At 41.1% G+C, this 18,069-nt stretch overlaps 1 protein-coding gene across 1 annotated transcript; it reads right to left on the bottom strand.

The window, feature by feature from the left end:
• Nucleotides 1-8,380: 8,380 nt before the first annotated feature.
• Nucleotides 8,381-15,292, bottom strand: LOC116716170 (glutamate receptor ionotropic, NMDA 2A-like). Its single transcript, XM_032557053.1, has 3 exons — nt 14,846-15,292; nt 11,934-12,720; nt 8,381-11,843 (listed from the first exon to the last, which is right to left on the bottom strand). Exons 1-3 carry the CDS (start codon nt 14,991-14,993, stop codon nt 10,847-10,849), a joined length of 1,932 nt encoding a protein of 643 aa, XP_032412944.1. The 5' UTR covers nt 14,994-15,292; the 3' UTR covers nt 8,381-10,846.
• Between the last annotated feature and the right edge of the window lie 2,777 nt (nt 15,293-18,069).

An 18,069-nucleotide genomic window follows, 5' to 3' on the forward strand; every position in this document is an offset into this window, starting at 1 on the left:
AGATGTAAAAGGTCAATTTTATCTTTCTGTAATAAAAATGTCATTGTCGGCTTCTGAAGTCAAACTGATCAAATAGCAAGGGTTTTAAAAAAGGATAGAGCTTGGTGACAAAGTGTTGCAGAGAGCTGAAACAAAACAATATGTTACATGAGTTTGATTCATTTTGCATGTGCAACCATTGCTGAAGGTTAGCATGTGTTTAATACATGTGTTAGCATGTGTTTAATATAGTTTAAAAGCATGTGTTTAATATCTTCTCTTTTTAAACTATTTACCCAACGATTTATTGTTAGGGTTTAGGGTTAGGGTTAGGGTAAGAATAGTTTAAATTCTACAGGCATAACCAAAATCATGAAACTATTTTATAAGTCTTCAATGAAAATACAGTATGATGCGACTTCTTTTTGCAAACATGTCTGTTGATTTTTTTCCCAGAACATGACAGCAATGTAAAAGAATGTAAAAGAAGCAATGTAAAAGAAACAAAACTTTTTTTTCTTTCAGGGACATTGTGTCCTACAGAATAGACAAACATCACTTGACAAGGTCTCAGTGACACATCTAGTGTTTAGGAGGTGCAATAAAGGTCAGCAGAGTTTATTTGCCGAATCTACTGTGTACTTTAACCTCACTGGTGATGCCACAGACCAGAGCTAAATAAATGAAATAAATGTTGAAAGCTCCTGACATTAAGTCGACATAGGACAAAGATTCAGGGCAGAAACTGTTGAAATGCACCTTAAGGAGACGTTACGCTAAAAGCCAACAGTGGGCATCACTGGATTTATATAATTTGTTCAGACAATTTATTTTCCAAATTCACTTTGCACTTTGTTGTGTTCTGAATAGTAGAGTTTCGGGTGGAGGTTTATTGGTGGGGTCACAGACACTGTCATCGGTCAGGCGAGAGGTCTGATACATCCCAGACAATGTTGCAGTTCATCACAGATACAGAAACAATCATGCTCAGAGGATACCCTTTAAAATACTTTTGTTAATTTATGGATCACTGAATGGCTTAGCATCGGTATAAAATCAAGTGGAATTGAATAGGAAGGAAATGAGCAGGCTGATCTGAGTGAAGAAAACAGCAGATAAAAGTGTTACGGGGTTGTTAGTTCTGATTTAATTTACAATGTAAATTTATTATGTTTAATACTACTCTAAGATCATGAATCCCAAACACAGGTATTGAAAGTGGTGAAATGACAAATTGCTCCCTGGCTTTAAACTTCGTGAGCTAATGTTTTCTGTCTTCTGGGTGTTTTTTTAAGAAATCATTTGGAAGATAACCTCTAATTTAAACTTCAAAACAAAAGGGAACAAAGTCAGCAGGTGCAGTAGGAGCTCCTTCTGCCACACTACAGTGAATGCTGCATAAAAGCTCAGAAATTGCTAAGCAATTTCACAATTTCACAAATTGCTAAGCAGTTTCACTCTTAAGAGGTGAAATTTGAGTGTATCTAGGTAGAGCAAATTCAGTCTTTAGAAAGTTATAAAAGGCCTAAAAAATACATTGCTACTGTTTCGGCTAACATCTGATATCTTGAAATTGGTCTTCCTCAATTTGTATTTAGCTCTATTAAAAATATTTCAATTTTACTTTTATATTTAAGCTCCTTTTTGAAAATTTTTAAACTAGTCCTGATGAACATGATAGCATAGTGTAACCAAACTATCTTGGCAACACTTGCAGTTGTTTGTTGGTTTCTCTGATTTCTAAAGTGCTTTGATAACTTTATGTCCTGTCATCAGGTTTAGTGTCTGACCACACCAGTTCCATGTGATCATGTGGGTACTGTGCCAAGTTTATGAATCACAGTTTCTTCATGTTTAGACCAGTGTTGTACTTGTTTAGTTTTGGAGTATCTATGTCAGCAAAGTTCATCTCTATAGACAAGTTGCTTAACAGAAACATACATTTCTATAAAAATGATCAGATCTTGGACATAGTTTGAGGAAAAATGGGGCCAAAACCAAGGAAAATATTTTCATCATTTTTGGCTGTTTTTGAAAGTTCTTCAACCATTATTGTTGTAGAATCATCTGGCATAAATCCATATGAACCTCTCCACTAAGCCTGAGAAAAATTTGCAAAGTTTTAAATTAAAACAGGATGGGGACACTGTACAATAGCTGTTGAGAAACACTGTTGATGATATGACATTTTGTTTAAAAAAAAAAATCATAAGTTGACTATCACACACCTGACAGTCTGAAGTGCAGTGGCACTGTAAACAGACAGGTGAGAAACTCCGATTTTAAAAGCTACACCACAGAGATACTCTGCATACACAGCTGAACTGTCAATCAAACATCAGATGTCAACATCTACCAAAGCCTGCAAAAAGTCCACCATCTCAGCTGTGAAAGGAGCTGTTCTGACATCCTCGACAAAAGTCTATTTGACTGTGTATCAGCTCTAAAGGCTGAATCAGAATCAAAAGGGGGTGTCTGTCCTAGACTCTCTCCTCTGTTCCATAGATGGTTTTGACAGTAAATTGCTGTCAATATCCGTCAAATCAGAGGGATTGTGCACCACAGACACACACCAAGCTGAGAAAAAAGCAACATTTTCTCTCCTTATTCTCAAGCTCCGAAACATAAAGGAAGACATGGGGATTTTCACGCTGAAACACACTCACTCTCACATAAAGTGGTTACTGGCCACTGGAGCCCAAGAATAGATGTTCCAACTTGGAAACAGTTGATGTAACTATTATTTCTCTTCTTTTTCGACTCGTTTCTGTCCTGGTTCATGTTACACCAATCTGGTCTTTTCTCCCTCCTCCTCTGCTGCTGCTCTCTCACTTCTTTTTATTCATCTCCTCTCTCTTCTTCCTCCCCTTTCCTCTCTTATGACTAGGCTCAACTCACTCCAGTATTTTTAGTACTTGTGAGTAGGCGTCGCCAGGTCCTTATGAATTTTCATAGGTTTGTTTGGTGTGTAGGCTGCCACGCTGCTCTGTATCTCTCCCTCTTCTTCAAGCTATCTCCAGCACAGGCACACACACACATAGCATGTTTTTCTATCTTCACAAGGACTTTCCACTGACATCCATTCATTTTTCATTCAGTTCTATAGCCTAACCCTAAATCTAACCTAGCACTTCCATCCTAACCCTTACACCAATCCAAAAATAGACTTTGAGCACCATGAGGAGCAGTGGATCCTCACAACATAGTCTTTGTTGGAAAAATGGGCCTTACAAGGTAAGAAATGCAAAAACACACACACGCAATCACAACGGTTTAGCAATAATACAAGACTGCACACACATGCAGAAACACACGTGTTAAGTGTGTAGGCTGGCTTCTGGTTAATGAGGATGTTTGGAGTCTTGGGAAGCGCCAACAGCCTACAGCAGGCCTGTCAGAGCCAGTGCTATCACCCTCCAAGTCCTCCATCATCCACTTTTCTCCAACTTACTCGTCTTGTTTTCCTTCTGACTACTCTTGAGCCGCAGGGTTGCTCAGATGGAGACGCTCTTAATCCAGGAAATTAATTATCTTCATTTATCTGCTTCATCTCACACCCCTAGAGTATGGCTATATGTGGTAGAGCAGCCGATCGCATGTTTATGTGTGTGCAGCCAGGAGATTAAGTTGACCTATCTGTGGGAATACAGGCTTGTGTTTATGAATGTTAAGTCTTGTATGTTCCTGCGGGGTAAAATGTATTCTGCTCCAGTGTGTAACAGTAATTGCATTACAACTGGGCATGTGGGGGTCTCCAAATTCTATAAATTAAATAGGAGGTAACGGCTTGTGTCAAAGAGTGTGTTGTTACACTGGCCATTAGATACGAACAGATGGATCACGTCAGGATGAATTAGGCCGCAGTGGTCCTCACACTCTGTCTCTGAGGAAGCAACATGCACACTTACACACTTATAAACGTAACCACATACGGATACAGCCCAGTGACACTCTGTAGTAAATTCTAGGTAGGTTTTCATTTCAACGGAAACAAATGTGTAGTCGTCCTCATATCTTTGTTCCCCTCTCTCTTCTGGCTGCAGCTGGTCTATGGCTTGTGACACAACCTCATGCCTCCCAGTGTGCAAATTATTATTTTTTTATTTTTTTTTAACATAAAAACGTGTGTCTACATGAGACTCTCTGCTCCCCTCTCCTGTCCCACTTCCACTCAGATAAGAGCGTCCATCTCTTGGGGGTTATATTAGAATCACACACTGTAATGAAGAGATCTTCATTACTGGGACTATTTTTACTTAAGTCACTGTATAGCACTTTTAAAAGCACTTTTTGCACTTTATTAAGCGCTGCACTTTAAGCATAGATTTGCACATAAATAACAATTTGCACACAAGAAGTTTTAATTGTATTTATTGAGTATTTTAGTGATTAGCATGTAGCCTTTTGTTCTGGGCTCTGCACAGCTGCTCCTGATTGAGACGTCAGCTGGTTCCCTGTGAAGAGAGGATAAATGTTACTCAGAGCAAGAAGCTACTGGTGGGTGAAACTGAGCAAATGTTTGTGCATAATATGTTAAATGTGGAGTGCTAATATGAAGTGACTCACCTGTCTTTTCTGTGTCCTCTCCAGAGTGTTTGGACAAATACTGCCCCAGGGTCCAGACACCATTTATAGGTTCTGGGAGAGGCCATTGAAAAGTGTGTGGGGGGGAATTGTTTATGGGTTTTGTGGTGTTTCATTATGGTGTAATGATAAAACATAAAATATTTATAAAAAGTGGAAATGTTTGTACTTAGTAAAAGGTATTTTATTTAAATAGGTGGAGATTGGCGAATTGAGATTCCCCTGTGAATTAAAGGTGGTTTGGTCCATCATAGCTGGGACTATTTAAGGCTGCGGTTTCACCTGTGAAAAGATTATTGATGCTGTGAGAAGAATAAACAACTGCTGTTCTACCTGACTCTGCCTCAACTTTTCATTGTCACTGTAAAATCCAGCCACAAAAGGCCCCCGGGGTGCACACACATATATATAACCACCCCCCCCCCCCACACACACACACCCACACACATATATATAGACCCCCCCCCCCCCCCCCCCCCACACACACACCCACACACATATATATACCCCCCCCCCCCCCCCACACACACACACACACCCATATATATATATACACACATTGTTTGCACACACACATTATGAAGACAGAGACTGCGCAACCTCTTGCTAACTGCGCTGGTTGCCAGTTAGCGAGAGGATCAGAGCATGTTCCTCCTGTCTGTATGTCGCCAAAAAATGGTTAAAAAACATTTAAGATATGAACTGATTTTCAATTATTTAGCTTATGTATATAATGTGTGTGCTGAAGAGCGATCATAAATGGCAGAGAACAGATTTGAGGTGAGGCAGTCAGTTTTGTTTCCTCATGGCAGGGGGCGCTCATGATCCCTGACAATAGTATTGTGACTTCTTTCTGCAGAAAAGGAGACAGCGAGCTAGCCATACAGTAAATAAGTCAAGTGCATCAATATATTTATTGTTTTCTCCTCTCTTCTGATGTCAACGTGGATGACTACATTTCTACACTTAAACAGTTTTCTAAAGTAGATTTTCAATCAAAGCAGGAATTAAAGAAAGACCAACACTGGAGCTGAAAGGTTTGCTTCAAACTACGAGACAGAAGGGCTGTTTTCAAACGGAAAGAAAAGACTGGCTTTGTGGATGTCCTGCTGTTAATCATGTTGTATCCAAGTGTGGATACAACATGATTATCAGATAATTTTCAGTCTGTTATTATTTATGAATAACTGCCTGGTGATGTTTGGTATTGAATAACAATAGATAAAGGATAATGTTGATCACTGATGTTCTGCACACATATATGGAATAAACACAGACAACTTCTCTCCAAAAATTTTATAATTTATTACGGTAACAAAAATACTCAGACTATAATAATTAAACCTAAGGTGAAATAGGAATGGAACAAAAAAGAATAAATCAAAAAGCACTAAAATGACACAATAATATCACAGTTCAGTATGAACCAGAATTATTTGGAGGAATTTTGAATGAGGCCAAATTAGTTTTCCACTAGAATTAGTTTGCAAATATGTTGTGAACTACTAAAAAAATGGGATAATGAACAAATATGAATGAAACCACTAACCAACAGTACCTGGGTTAAAGACCAACAGTCTTTAACCCAGGTACTGTTGGTTAGTGGAGAAAGGAAAATATGGAGAAAAAGTTAGAATCCTCAGTTCTTGCTCTAGGACTGCTGTGGTCTGACACAGTTCAAGCATCAACAATTCAAAAAGGCAATTTAAACCACAATAAATTGTGTTATTCTAACCTAAATTTCCCAAATTTGCCCAGACATATGCCTTTATTCGATCGATCCTATGGAAAAGGCGTCCAATGAACAACAACAGCAAACCTGGTGGCCTTGGCCAGTTGAATAAACAAGGGAAAAGCCATTGTACAGTGGCAGACCACTCAAGCTAGAGGCTGGGGAAGTTTGTGTTAGTCCGGGCAGAGTCCTGGTCTGACTAACACACATGGCATGTGTGTTGAGCTCTGGTTTGTGTTCTCTCTGGACACAGGAGCAGAAGAACTGCTTCGTCCAGGTTGTCAGACAGCTTTTCTTTTCGGTGAATGAATAATATTAACATTCTTTCTGCAGGTGCTTCAATAAGCTAGACTGAGGGTTAATTTCTGCTCGGATACAGTTACCAGTTTGGCAAATGCTAGACCAATCAATTTTGAAGACACAAATTCTCAACCAGCAAGGAAAAGGATTCAGGCAAATGTCCTCCACCAGTGCAGGGGCCTGTGGGAGAGAAGCTGCTCTGAGCAGCAGACGTTGGTTAAACCATGATGTCATGTGATCATGCTGAGAAGGTCCTCCTTCCTGGAAATTGTGACCGTGTTAATTCTGGGATTCAGAGTTTTGGACCTAACATAACATTTAAGTAGTAAAAACAAACAGACATGCTAGCTAACAAAATAACTTAAATGTTTAGCAAGCAATTGAGCAAGAAAGAGTCAAAATATTGTATCAAGCTGAAAATATAGATTAAAATCTATTAAATCAACCAAACATATTAGTAAGCAAAATTGCTAAAAGATATTGCGTTATTACTGAAAAAAAGCCTTTTTAGCACAATAACTAGCAGGTATGATAGCCAAAAACTAATTTTTAAGCTATCTGGCTGGAAAGATTATACATTAAAAAAAATAGGACAAAGAAGAAATAAGTTTCTTCAAGTTGAAATGAACTTAATTTAACAAGCAAATTAGAAGGTGGTTGGTAAGAAAAAGGCAATTTAGCTAAATACATAACTGGATAAATAGATGGATAGACAGTTTAGATGGATAAATAAGACTCACACAAGTAGAAAAATGTAACCTTTACTTATTTACAGATTGTACAGAGGTACTGAGTGATAAGGTAGTATTTACAACACAACTAGTAGCTTTGAAACCCCTGAACTTATACACAGGTTTGATACACAGCAGAGACTCACAGGACTACACACCAACACACTCCTTTCACCCAGAGCTGGAAGAATGAGTTTGAAACTAAGATCTCAGTTGGTTCTGAAAACCATACAAAGGATTCCTCCGCCAGGTGCTGTGCTGCTCACAAGTCCAAGCAGAAAATACAAGGTGTGGAACTCTGATCCTGAAAGGTATGTCAGTCAGGGTGGAAGGTGTGTGTGTTGGTGCATGTAGCCCCGAGGGTCCAAACCCAGCTAGAAATCAGATGTTGCAGCAAAATAGGTACCACTGAAAACACAAGCACGTCATGCAGCAACAAAAACAAAAACCCCAAATAATCGAAATTAAAAGGTTGAAAAAAAAGAAAAGTCTGGTGTTGGATGTACAAAACTTATTCTACATGCTTTCTTAACATGACAATAGAGACATGTCTGTAGGGGTGTGTGTGCATGTGCATGTTTATGTATTTGTGTTGCATGAATAATAGAAGCCAGGTCAAATGTTGTGTGTAGGATGAAAGAAAGAATAAGTCAAAAACACAGACATATACACCCGAGTAACCTCTAATACACACATTCTCTCTTTTATACAAATGGCTTCACAAAGTGAAGCACACACTCACACCCACACGCACGCATACTCTCACACTCAGAGGTGGAAAAGAACAGACACGTGGTGGAAGAGAACACAGTGGGTGGAATGGGGATGTTTAATAAACCACGCAAGCTGGGCAGTCATCAAATACGGTTCAGCTGGGTAAGTTGGAAAACTGGTTAGCTGACCCACATAGTTAACTACTGTGCTAAACCATCTGTGATGACTGTACAGTGAGAACCCAACTTGTGGCACTGTAGAGGACGGAGTAGGGGAATGAAATGACAGAAGAATGTAAAACATGCCTTTCATTTTTTAAAGCAGAATTTAAAAAGTCATGTATTGTATTTCATTGTATTTCAAATGCGTTCAATATTTAATACCATTTAAATCAAACAAATGAAAGAATTTCCAAACAGTTAAAACAAACCAAAATAAATCTCTGTACAGAAGTATAATATTGCAACCTGATATTGTGTATATAACTCACAAAACAAACCTATTAAGATTACCAAAATAGGGGCAGCACTCACCTTTCAAAGGTGCATTTTCCTTTCTCTTTTTTTATTAAAATGTCCTGCGTTCTCTGTTTGTCACATTTGTCACTTATGTTTTGTTTAGAAGTGAGTGTGGTTGTTCGTGAGAGAGAGAGAGAGTAGAAGAGCAAAAAAGAGAATAGAGACAGACACTCAGCTAATGGGACATCAATTCTTGTTTCTATCAAAATCCTTGTGCTGAAAAATCAATGCCCTTGCTTGGTAGGTTATGGATTTCTAAAACACTCATATGCACATTGCCGGCCTGTCGAGTGTGTGCTTGTGTGTATGTGTGCTGTTTCTGAAACAAGTCTCTTTCGTTTTCCTCTCTGGGATGAAAGGCAGCACAGCGCTCTCTCCAGGTTAGGGGTACTCCAGTACCATACCAGCTACTCTAACGATAATTTTGATGACGAAAACCTGCACCTGAAGATGCACTCTGCCTAAACGTTCACTACGAATACATTAAAAAAGTCTGCAAGTCCTTATCTTTTACATAGAAAGGTATCAGAACAGGACACTGCATCCTATGAGAAATAGTGCGGACTCTGATGATCTCTCACAACTACTGATATTAAGTGATCTCCATCAAAAATTGATTTTTTTTTTAACACCAAGACTGAACTTTACTCTTTTGATACTTTATCTACTCTACGGCAGGGAGCAGGGGAAGAGCAATAAGCAATAGAGAATAAACAGAAACCATCCGATTAGGAAAGCGGAAAAAGGCTCAAAGGAGGGATGAGCTCCATTAAAGTAGACAAAGGAAGAGAAAAGTGTTTGTGTTGTGTTTATTGTATGCATGATATTGTAACCCTTTGTCGAATGCTAAAAACGTTTGATTCTGGAAGAGCTCTGCCCTACACCGTACCCTAAAATCCGTTAAAAAGAAATAAGAGGAAAAAGAAAACCTCTATCCAGCAAGTGACTGAGAATATTCATATTTTTCCGTATAAAAGTGTTTTTTGGTCAAATGTCTGTGTGGGTGGCAGAGATATAAAATCTACAAAGTGCACAAAGAGAAGCTATCTCATAGCTTCACACACACACACGCACGCCCACACACGCACACGCACGCACACAACCACCTTATTCTACTAGACTACTGCGAATCTGCACATGTGCGTATATGTCATAATGTGCATGTACCTTGTGTTTGTGCGGGTGTGAGTGCCTGTGCATATATGACCCTGTATAAGGAGTTTAAGTGTAACACAGGGCAGTAGGAAGCATGCAGTAAGACCTGAAGGCTAGCTAAGAGAGGAAGCAAGGATGCTGCACTTTGTCTGTTAGATTTAGAAACTCAGGAACACACACCATCATCCTGAGAGGTTCTTTTTTTTCTTCTGGTGGCCAAGTTTGGTCCACCTTTTGGAATGTTCAATTAACTGACATCAACAATAACAAACAGTCGGTAAGTTTCAGCTTTCCCATAAAAAACAAATGCAGAATCTGTTTTTAGTTTGTGTGTGTGTGTTCAAGTGTTTGTACATCTGCAGGCAGGAGCTTCATTCTAAGATTGGTTTCCCGAACACCTTCCCGCCTGCCTTCCAGTCTTTTACATAGATAGTAATTTTGATTCAAGTCAAGGATTACTTGGTAGTGAACTACTCTGTAAGCCATGCTGGCAGTGCAGTTTGGAGGCTCAGACAACAAACGTGTTAACAGGAGGAGAAATTATAGTGCAACAGGAGAGTCCTGGAGAGGAAGGGTGGGTGGGTACTGTTGGGGTGAAATGTGTATGGATGTGTATGTCTGTGTGCAATCTCAGGTAAAAGGGGATCATCTATGACCCTTTAACTCAGAGAGGATGGGATGGGTTTGCTCGTCTTCCTAATATTTTCTTGTTTTTTTGTTAGATCCCACTGTTGGTGTTAGATTCTGCAAACAGTGTCCCACTTATTCCACAAGGAGTTCCATCTGTCTAGTTAGAAGTATTGTCAGTTTGTACCCCGCTGCCCACAGCTTCCGGCTAGTACACACACAGACACACACACACACACACTACTCATTTTACAACTTTGCCTCCAGGTGTCCCTGTGGCCCCTTTACTGCCCTACAGAGGCTTTTCATAAAGAAATGTATTTACTCTGTTTCACTGTTAATCCCTTTGGTCCACTGCTGAGCTCAGTCTTTCCCCCATGAGTGTGTCTGCGTGTGTGTGTATCTTCATATGTGCTTAGAACCAGAGCTGCCAGGTCCAGCCACACACACCTTCTCCTTGCATGCTTGTGTGTTTGGTGAGAGTAAAGCTGTGTTATTTGTGACTCTCAGACATCAGACTCGATGCTGGGCATGCGGCGGTACAGCCGAGGCCGATTGCCGCCTGCACTCGAGGCTCGCGGTGCTGTCACATAGCTCATTGGCTGTGAGGCAGCGGGTGGAACCATGTAGGCCACCACAGGAGGGTCCTGCAGAGGGTAAAACACCTGTTGGTCAACATGACCACCATGCTGGTTGACATGATGGCTGCCGTGGTTGCCGAGAGTGAGGGACAGCTGCATCCTCTGCTTGTAGAGCTCGTGGGAGGAAGTTTTCTGCGGCATGCGGACGGCAGCCTGGGAGGTGTTGTCTCGTTGTGCTGTGCCGGGGGCTGAATGCAGGAAGGGGTTGTGTGATGGACGATCCGGCAGAAGGCTCTTTGAGCGCCGCGGCATAGGCATTGGGATGTCCAGGCTGTGATGGTGGGATGGGGACGGAGAGGGCGGGCTGCGGCTGCTGTATGGGCGGTCAGAGCGCATTGTGAGGACGTTGGCATAAGCCCCGTCATCCAGGGTCAGCTCTCTGTCCCGGTCCCTGTCAGGAAGGCTGAGTCCTCGCATGTGGGGGTGAGGCTGTGACTGACGCTCCGGAATGCCGTCTGGAAGCACATTCTCGTAGGAGTGCTGCCGACTCAGCTGGAGGTGTTGGGCTGATGGGGAAGCGGGCAGAGGAGACGGCGAGGATGGGGTGGGCTCAAAGTGGCTGACAAGCCCGTCGCCCTCGCCCACCAGGCCAAGCTCGCTCTGTGGAAGGTAGTGAGTAAACATGTCACCACTGTGTGGGTGAGTGTGGGCGTAGTGTGAGTGCAGGTGGTCTTCACTGATGTCATACAAGTTCCCCAGGTGGGCACAGGCATCACAGCGTGCTTGAGGGGATCGAACAGTGTAGAGGCCAGAGTAACCGCTGAGCTTGGTCAGGCAGGTGCGACAGTGACCAGGCCTGGCGCCTTGGATCGCCGAGACTGAACCAGGAGCTTCAAATGATCCTGCAGATTTGTCCTTTACACTAGATAGAAGAAGAAAAAAAACTATTAAAATGGAGACAATTCAACCATTGTTGAATAATTATTAGTTTACTTTTGGCAGGTACCCCTACTTGCTGTGTGTGTAGGTGCTGTATTTCTTGTCCTTTAGGGAGTGCAGGTCAGCCTCGGCGCTGTGACTGTGGTGCAGGAGGCTGGCGCTCAGCTGCATAATTGGTGCTTCTGACTGGTGTGAGTGTGAGTAAGTGCTCTCAGGTGGAAAGAGGTCAGGGGGGTAACTGTGGTCATCACCTCCCCCCTGGCTGTCTCTCTGGTAGGGAGGAACAGATTGGAGGCTGGCCTGGTCAGAGTCAATGGAGTAGATCTTAGATCCTCGACCGCCTCCTCCTCCTTCACCTCCACCTCCGCCTCCGCCCCGCTTCCTCAGCTGATTGATTGGTTTAAATCCGCCCCTTGCAGCCATAGAGTCAGAATCTTTGTGCGATGGAGGTCGACTAGAACACTCTGACATGTCTGAGTGTTGTGGCTCTTCCGGCAGGTAGCGCTGACTCTTCATCTGTGGAGGCCCAGTCCCTGAAGCTGAGGTGGGGCTCGGGCCTCCAGGAGACACCACACTTGGCTGAGTCTTCAGCGTCTCCACACTTTTCTTCCATAAGGCCCGTGGCTTTGATGCAGTGATAGCAGGCCCGGCCAGGCGGTTCTTGTCGTTATCATTGGTGATTGACAGCTGGGGCTTGTTGGGGCTGGTCTGGAGAGTCGGGGCTTTTTGTTGCCCGGGAAATGGTGCAGCATTGTTAAGATGGTTTTTATGTCGCCCGGACAATGACAGGAAAGCCTGTGGACCCGCAGCGTTGCTATAGAGACCAGGACCCTTCTGAGGCAGACTGTGGAGTGAGTTACCTAGGAGACAAAAAGACATGCTCCTCAGACAGCAGATACAACAGTTGGATGATTGCATGAATGCTTCACCAGTTAGCTGATACATTATCTCTTACCTCGGCACACAGAATACACCATCTATTGATTTTGTAATCATGAGACATATTTAGACATTACAACTATAGACTGTAATCAACACAAGGAGAAGCTTGATATATATCAAGTTAGATGAGGTAAGCACTCAAATAAACATATCAAATATAAACAATAGGACAAAACATATAGAGATTATTTTGCATCAAATGGTGACTTGTTAAACCAATTAGTAAGCTTTTTCACATTTTGTCTCTTTGCTGCCACTAATTTATCAGTATATTATTATTAACAGAGTATTCCACATTTGGGAAGTGATTGGAAAATTGTGTGCGTTTTTCAAAAAAAAAGAAAAATTGCTGCCAATTTTTTAAAATTACAAGAGCAATTGAGCAATTTATTATTTTTGTGAAATCCAAATGTTCTGTGAAGGCCTCAGAGATCAGAGATCTGTTCAAAGCATGAACAATCAAACTGTCATAATAAAGTTGTGAGGTTGATAAAACAGGGTCAGGTGGGAGAAATTTCTTTGCATGGTAACTCTTAGAGCTGCACATTACAGTTTTGCCATTATTCTGCCACACTACAGCACTAAACTGAAAACAATTGTTTAATCAAAAATATAAGGCCTTCAGGACAATTAAATGACACAAAATGGTTTTATTTGGTCAAATAAAACCAAATAAAATTGGTTTAGTTTATTTGGATTGGAATTTAAATCCAATCCAATTTTTGTAACAGTATTCAACATTTGCTGCTGTTTATCTTGGCCATGTCTCCCTTGAAAAGGAAGTTGTTGATCTGAATGGGATCTGTTTGGTTAAATAAAGATTAAAAAAATATATATCAGGGGAACAAGGAGGCGGCAGCATCATACTGTGGAGATGCTTTCTTTCAGCAGGGATAGAGAAACTGTTCAGAGTTCTAACTCATAAACAGGGCAGAGATTCACCTGTTAGCAAGACATTACAACAGAACACAAATAATGTTTATTGTCCGTCGGTGGGGAAAATCAGGTGTACCGCCAGCAAAGTGACAGAGAAACAGAAGCAGGCAAATTCACACAATGTAAAATATAGCAATGAAAAGTGTGAGATACAAGACAGGTCAAATTTACAGCATAAAAATACTGTACATGCCAGGATCCCAGGTTATTTGGTGCCTGCTTTTGTACCTTATTGTTTATTCATTATCATGAAACTGAAACTTTATTTTATCAAAAGTAAAGTTTTTGTCTTTTTCTTTTGATCAGTTTTTTCTAAGTGATCAGTCTTTCTCAGCAGCTCCTCTGCTCCCTCTCTCTGTCTTCTTTGCTTTTCTCACTGCTGCACCTTGTTAGTAATTAGTCCCAGTCCATTGTTCCTGCAATCAACCTCCCAGTGTTTAACAGCCTCTCCTCCTCCTTCACCAGTGCAGGTGATGCAGCCTGTCACCTGCATGTAACCCAGTGCCTGTTTTGTTTCCAAGTTCTTGCTTTATTATTTTTCATTAAACAACTCATCAACTCACTGCAGCAGCCTCTTCTGCTTTTTGATCTGACTTTCACCTACAAATCATGACAGAGCCGTTTTTAAAAGATAGCATAGTTTTGATTCAAAGAACTGTGCAGCTGAGTAGGACAACCACCATGACCGCAGGGCTGCAGATGCAAAGTTTAGACTGATGGAAATTCATGTTCATCATTCATCACCCAAAAATCTGTCCAAGAGAAGAATCTTTGGCAAAACTTGAAAACTGATGTTTAAAGATGCGTTCCAGTCAGTCTTTCTGAGTTGGAGCTTTTAAGAAAAGAATGAGCAACTGTTGCATATAGAATAATTCTCTATTGAAACAGGGAGTACGAGGTGGGAGGGGGCAAATTCAAATACATACTACACTTTATTATATATTTAACATTTTGAATGCAGTGCATTATTTTTTTTATTATGTGCTACTTTGTGTTCTATCACATTTAAATTAAAAAAAGGCACTGAAGTTGAGGTTTTAATGTGACAAAATGTAAAAAAACAAAACATCTGTTTGCGAGACACTGCATGTAAGACTGGTACTGTACCTTTGCCTGACATCATGTCTAGGATGCTGGGTTGTAGGAGGACAGTGTTGCGTTTGGGTGATGACATTGCGATGGACTTGGCAGATTTGAGCAAGTGCAGCATGTTGGCTTGAGGACTGAAGTCCAGCTCAGGCGCCTTCTTCTTCATGTCAATGTGAACGCCGTGGATACAGCTCCATATACCCTGAGATGAGCACAGGACAGGAAATTAAAGAGAAAATGGCAGGTGAGGAAATTAGAGACAAAGGCTGACTGAGATAGAGACATCTGAAAAGTAAAGGTGATTCATAAATCAGTGACTTTATCCAAAGAAAGTTCAAATGAGCACAGGATTCATTTTCTTGCAAAGAGAAGTAATAGACCCCTACTTTGTTTTTAAGTGGGTTTACTGGAAACTTTAACCTCATTATATTGTGTAGCATGGCAAAGGGAGATAATCACCACTTTTTTAGATGAATTACTTTCAGCGGTGCTTGATAACTAAATCTAGGGGATGATGTCACTGGAGGGGGGGTCTCTGAGTGCAAGGAAATGTTCTTCCTACAGTCACTTAACCCTCCAGCACCTCTGCTCAAGCAGCATGTGCACGCTGAGATAGACACACTTGGAGACACATTGCACACGTTTTTTGTAAGACTCTTAATGTGTGAAATGCTGCTCGTCTGGAATAAAAGCTCTGCCTGAGACAGAGGCATCAAATATGAATAATGTAAAAGTGGTCGTTCTTACTGTGCCCATTTGTGTTTGTGCGAACATTAAGGTTTGTATGCCTGTGCCTCAACCAGTCCATCTGTGGTTTCATCAGCTTATGGGACTTGCATACATTTAACCATTTTTAACTTGGTAGACCTACTTGTGAATGTGTGTGTGTGTGAGAGAGAGCACATGGAGAAAACAAGCCTTCTACAAAGTTTCTGCAGCCTGTAAAAGTCTGGAATTTGAGAAAGAAAAAGTAATTTTTCAGGTCAGTAAAAACTATGTAAAAAAATTTAATATGAAAGAAAATAAAAGAAGAAAGTAATTTCTTTTCGACTTTATTGCTTTCTCCATGGTATAAATGTTCCATCAATACATCTATTCGCTTTCTTCTTAAATATAGACTTGTTACTTTTTACTCAAATATTTCATCCAATCACATGGCAGCAACTGAAAGCCTTTATTTTAGGCCACCAGTGTCCAAAGTGAGTCCTCAAGGCCAGGATCCTGCATGTTTGGTTCAACACACCTGAATTAAATGGTGGCTCATTAGCAGGCCTCTGCCTATCACAGTCACTATCAGGGTGTTAAACCAGGGAAAAAAACTAAAGGCGCTTTTCCATTGGCAAGTCGCGCTCTAACCGATCAGGTGTGGTTTGGTTCTATACCAGGTAGTCAGCTTTTCCATTTAAGCTCTGTTGTGGGACATGAGGGACATGAGCAGCAGCAGCAGCTGTGGTCAACTCTCCACTGATATTTGCAGGAACATTCATTAATGGAGAACCTTCAGGTTCTGGTTCTGATGAACTACAATAAAAAGTTTTATAGAAATTCTTTGCTGGTCCAAACATAATGATAAAGACTCAGATCAGCTGATTATTTCAGCTATTATATATATAAATATAAATGCATTCTGGCACTTGTTATTAAATGTGCAACATTTTAGACTTAGGTGATGCAGTCAAAAGATGTAAACCAATAGCTACGCATGATCCTTATTATTGTTTTTCTTAATTAAAGTAAAAATAAAACTCACAAGCTAATATTATGTAGTCCTGGTGTTTGTCAGCGCAAAACCACAGCTCAAACAGAAACTTGAGCACAGTGATCACTGTTTCTCTTCAGAGCAACCAGCTGCTAGCAGCGCTGCTAAATCACAGCCATTCTGATTCTGCTGCTAAACTTAACATGTTCCTGGTGCTGCTCCTGATTATATTCATACTAGTCTCTTCGTCCCAGCAGGGGGCATGTTTGCGGTCCACAGCTAAACTATGATGTTGTTTGGAGTTTTCAGTACTTTAATCACGAGTAAATCAGCAAAGACGGCCAGCTGTCAATCCATTCGAATCTGCCTAGCTCAGTCCGGCTGGTACTACCCCTGAAGTAGGTACGAAACTGTGAGAAGAGCCAGGCAGAACCGCAACTAATATAACAGCTTTGAACGATCAACAGGTTGAAGTTTAAAGCATATGGGCCACAGCAGCCACCAGAAAACCACACTGGGTGGCACAAACTGAGGCTACAATTTAAACAGGCTCCCCTAAATGGAATAATTTTGTACAATGCTATTGGAAAATTGTTGCCTGGCCTGGTGAGTCTCAATTTCAGCAGCATTCGAATGGTAGTGTCAGAATTTGGTGTAAACAAGAAGGCATGGATTCATGTGACTCAGTCAGGTGTTGGCAGTGTAATGGTGGGTATTTTCTGGGCACCGTTTAGGCCTCATAGCTGAGCACTGCAGTCTACCTGAATGCAGTGGCTGGCTATGTCCGTTAGTTTATGACTGAAAGATGCATATCTACAGGAGCTGCTTTTTTGAACATGACAATGAGTCAGATAGCCTCTAAAGCCACCACATCTCAGCTCTATAGAGCACCTTTGGGATGTAATGAAAAGGTAGATTCGCATCATGGATGTCCAGCTGACAAGACCTGGAGGGGTGTGGTTGGGAGGATCGGCCACCCTGATCTAAACCAGAGTGGTGTTCTGTTATTGGATCTCTGTGCTCTTCATGGATTGTCCATACTATTTAAATTTGTTCATGAGTATCCTCATATGTACAATATCCCATTTTTACATGCATGTATGAGTTGGAAAACAAGGACAATACAAAACTTAAATTTCTGCACATTTGTTGACTTAACATTTACTAATTTAGATGTCTACGCATGCATTTTTAATTGACAATAATCTTACGCCAGTCATAAGCTCCTTGTGTTTTCATAGCAACTAAAACAAACAAACCTGACACAGGTTGTTTGACATCATCGTATCCATGAGAACCTCTGTGTGATGTCATGATGTCATAAATGTCAGAGAGATACAAGAAATCTCAGTTTGCTTTCAACTTGGGTTGGAGGTAGATCGATCCCAGAGAGACCACTTCAAACTGACTTTACAAACCATTTAACTGAACACCAAGTCAAGAGGATTTTTGCTGTGATGGGACCTTGGATTTCTTGTTACGAAGGGAGTCGAAAAGTTGTTAGGATATAGCACAAGAGGCAACAATGTCCTTGTAGAGAGCT

The sequence above is a fragment of the Xiphophorus hellerii genome, chromosome 24 (genome assembly GCF_003331165.1).
Source record: "Xiphophorus hellerii strain 12219 chromosome 24, Xiphophorus_hellerii-4.1, whole genome shotgun sequence".
Taxonomy (NCBI): domain Eukaryota; kingdom Metazoa; phylum Chordata; class Actinopteri; order Cyprinodontiformes; family Poeciliidae; genus Xiphophorus; species Xiphophorus hellerii.

Excerpts from the sequence above, each read along its gene's own strand:
- LOC116716170 (XM_032557053.1), bottom strand. The coding sequence starts at position 14,993 with ATGAAGAAGAAGGCGCCTGAGCTGGACTTCAGTCCTCAAGCCAACATG. Across the intron at positions 12,721-14,845 it reads AGACATGATGTCAGGCAAAG|GTAACTCACTCCACAGTCTG; the intron begins GTACAGTACCAG and ends TTTGTCTCCTAG. Across the intron at positions 11,844-11,933 it reads AGCACCTACACACACAGCAA|TGTAAAGGACAAATCTGCAG; the intron begins GTAGGGGTACCT and ends TCTTCTATCTAG.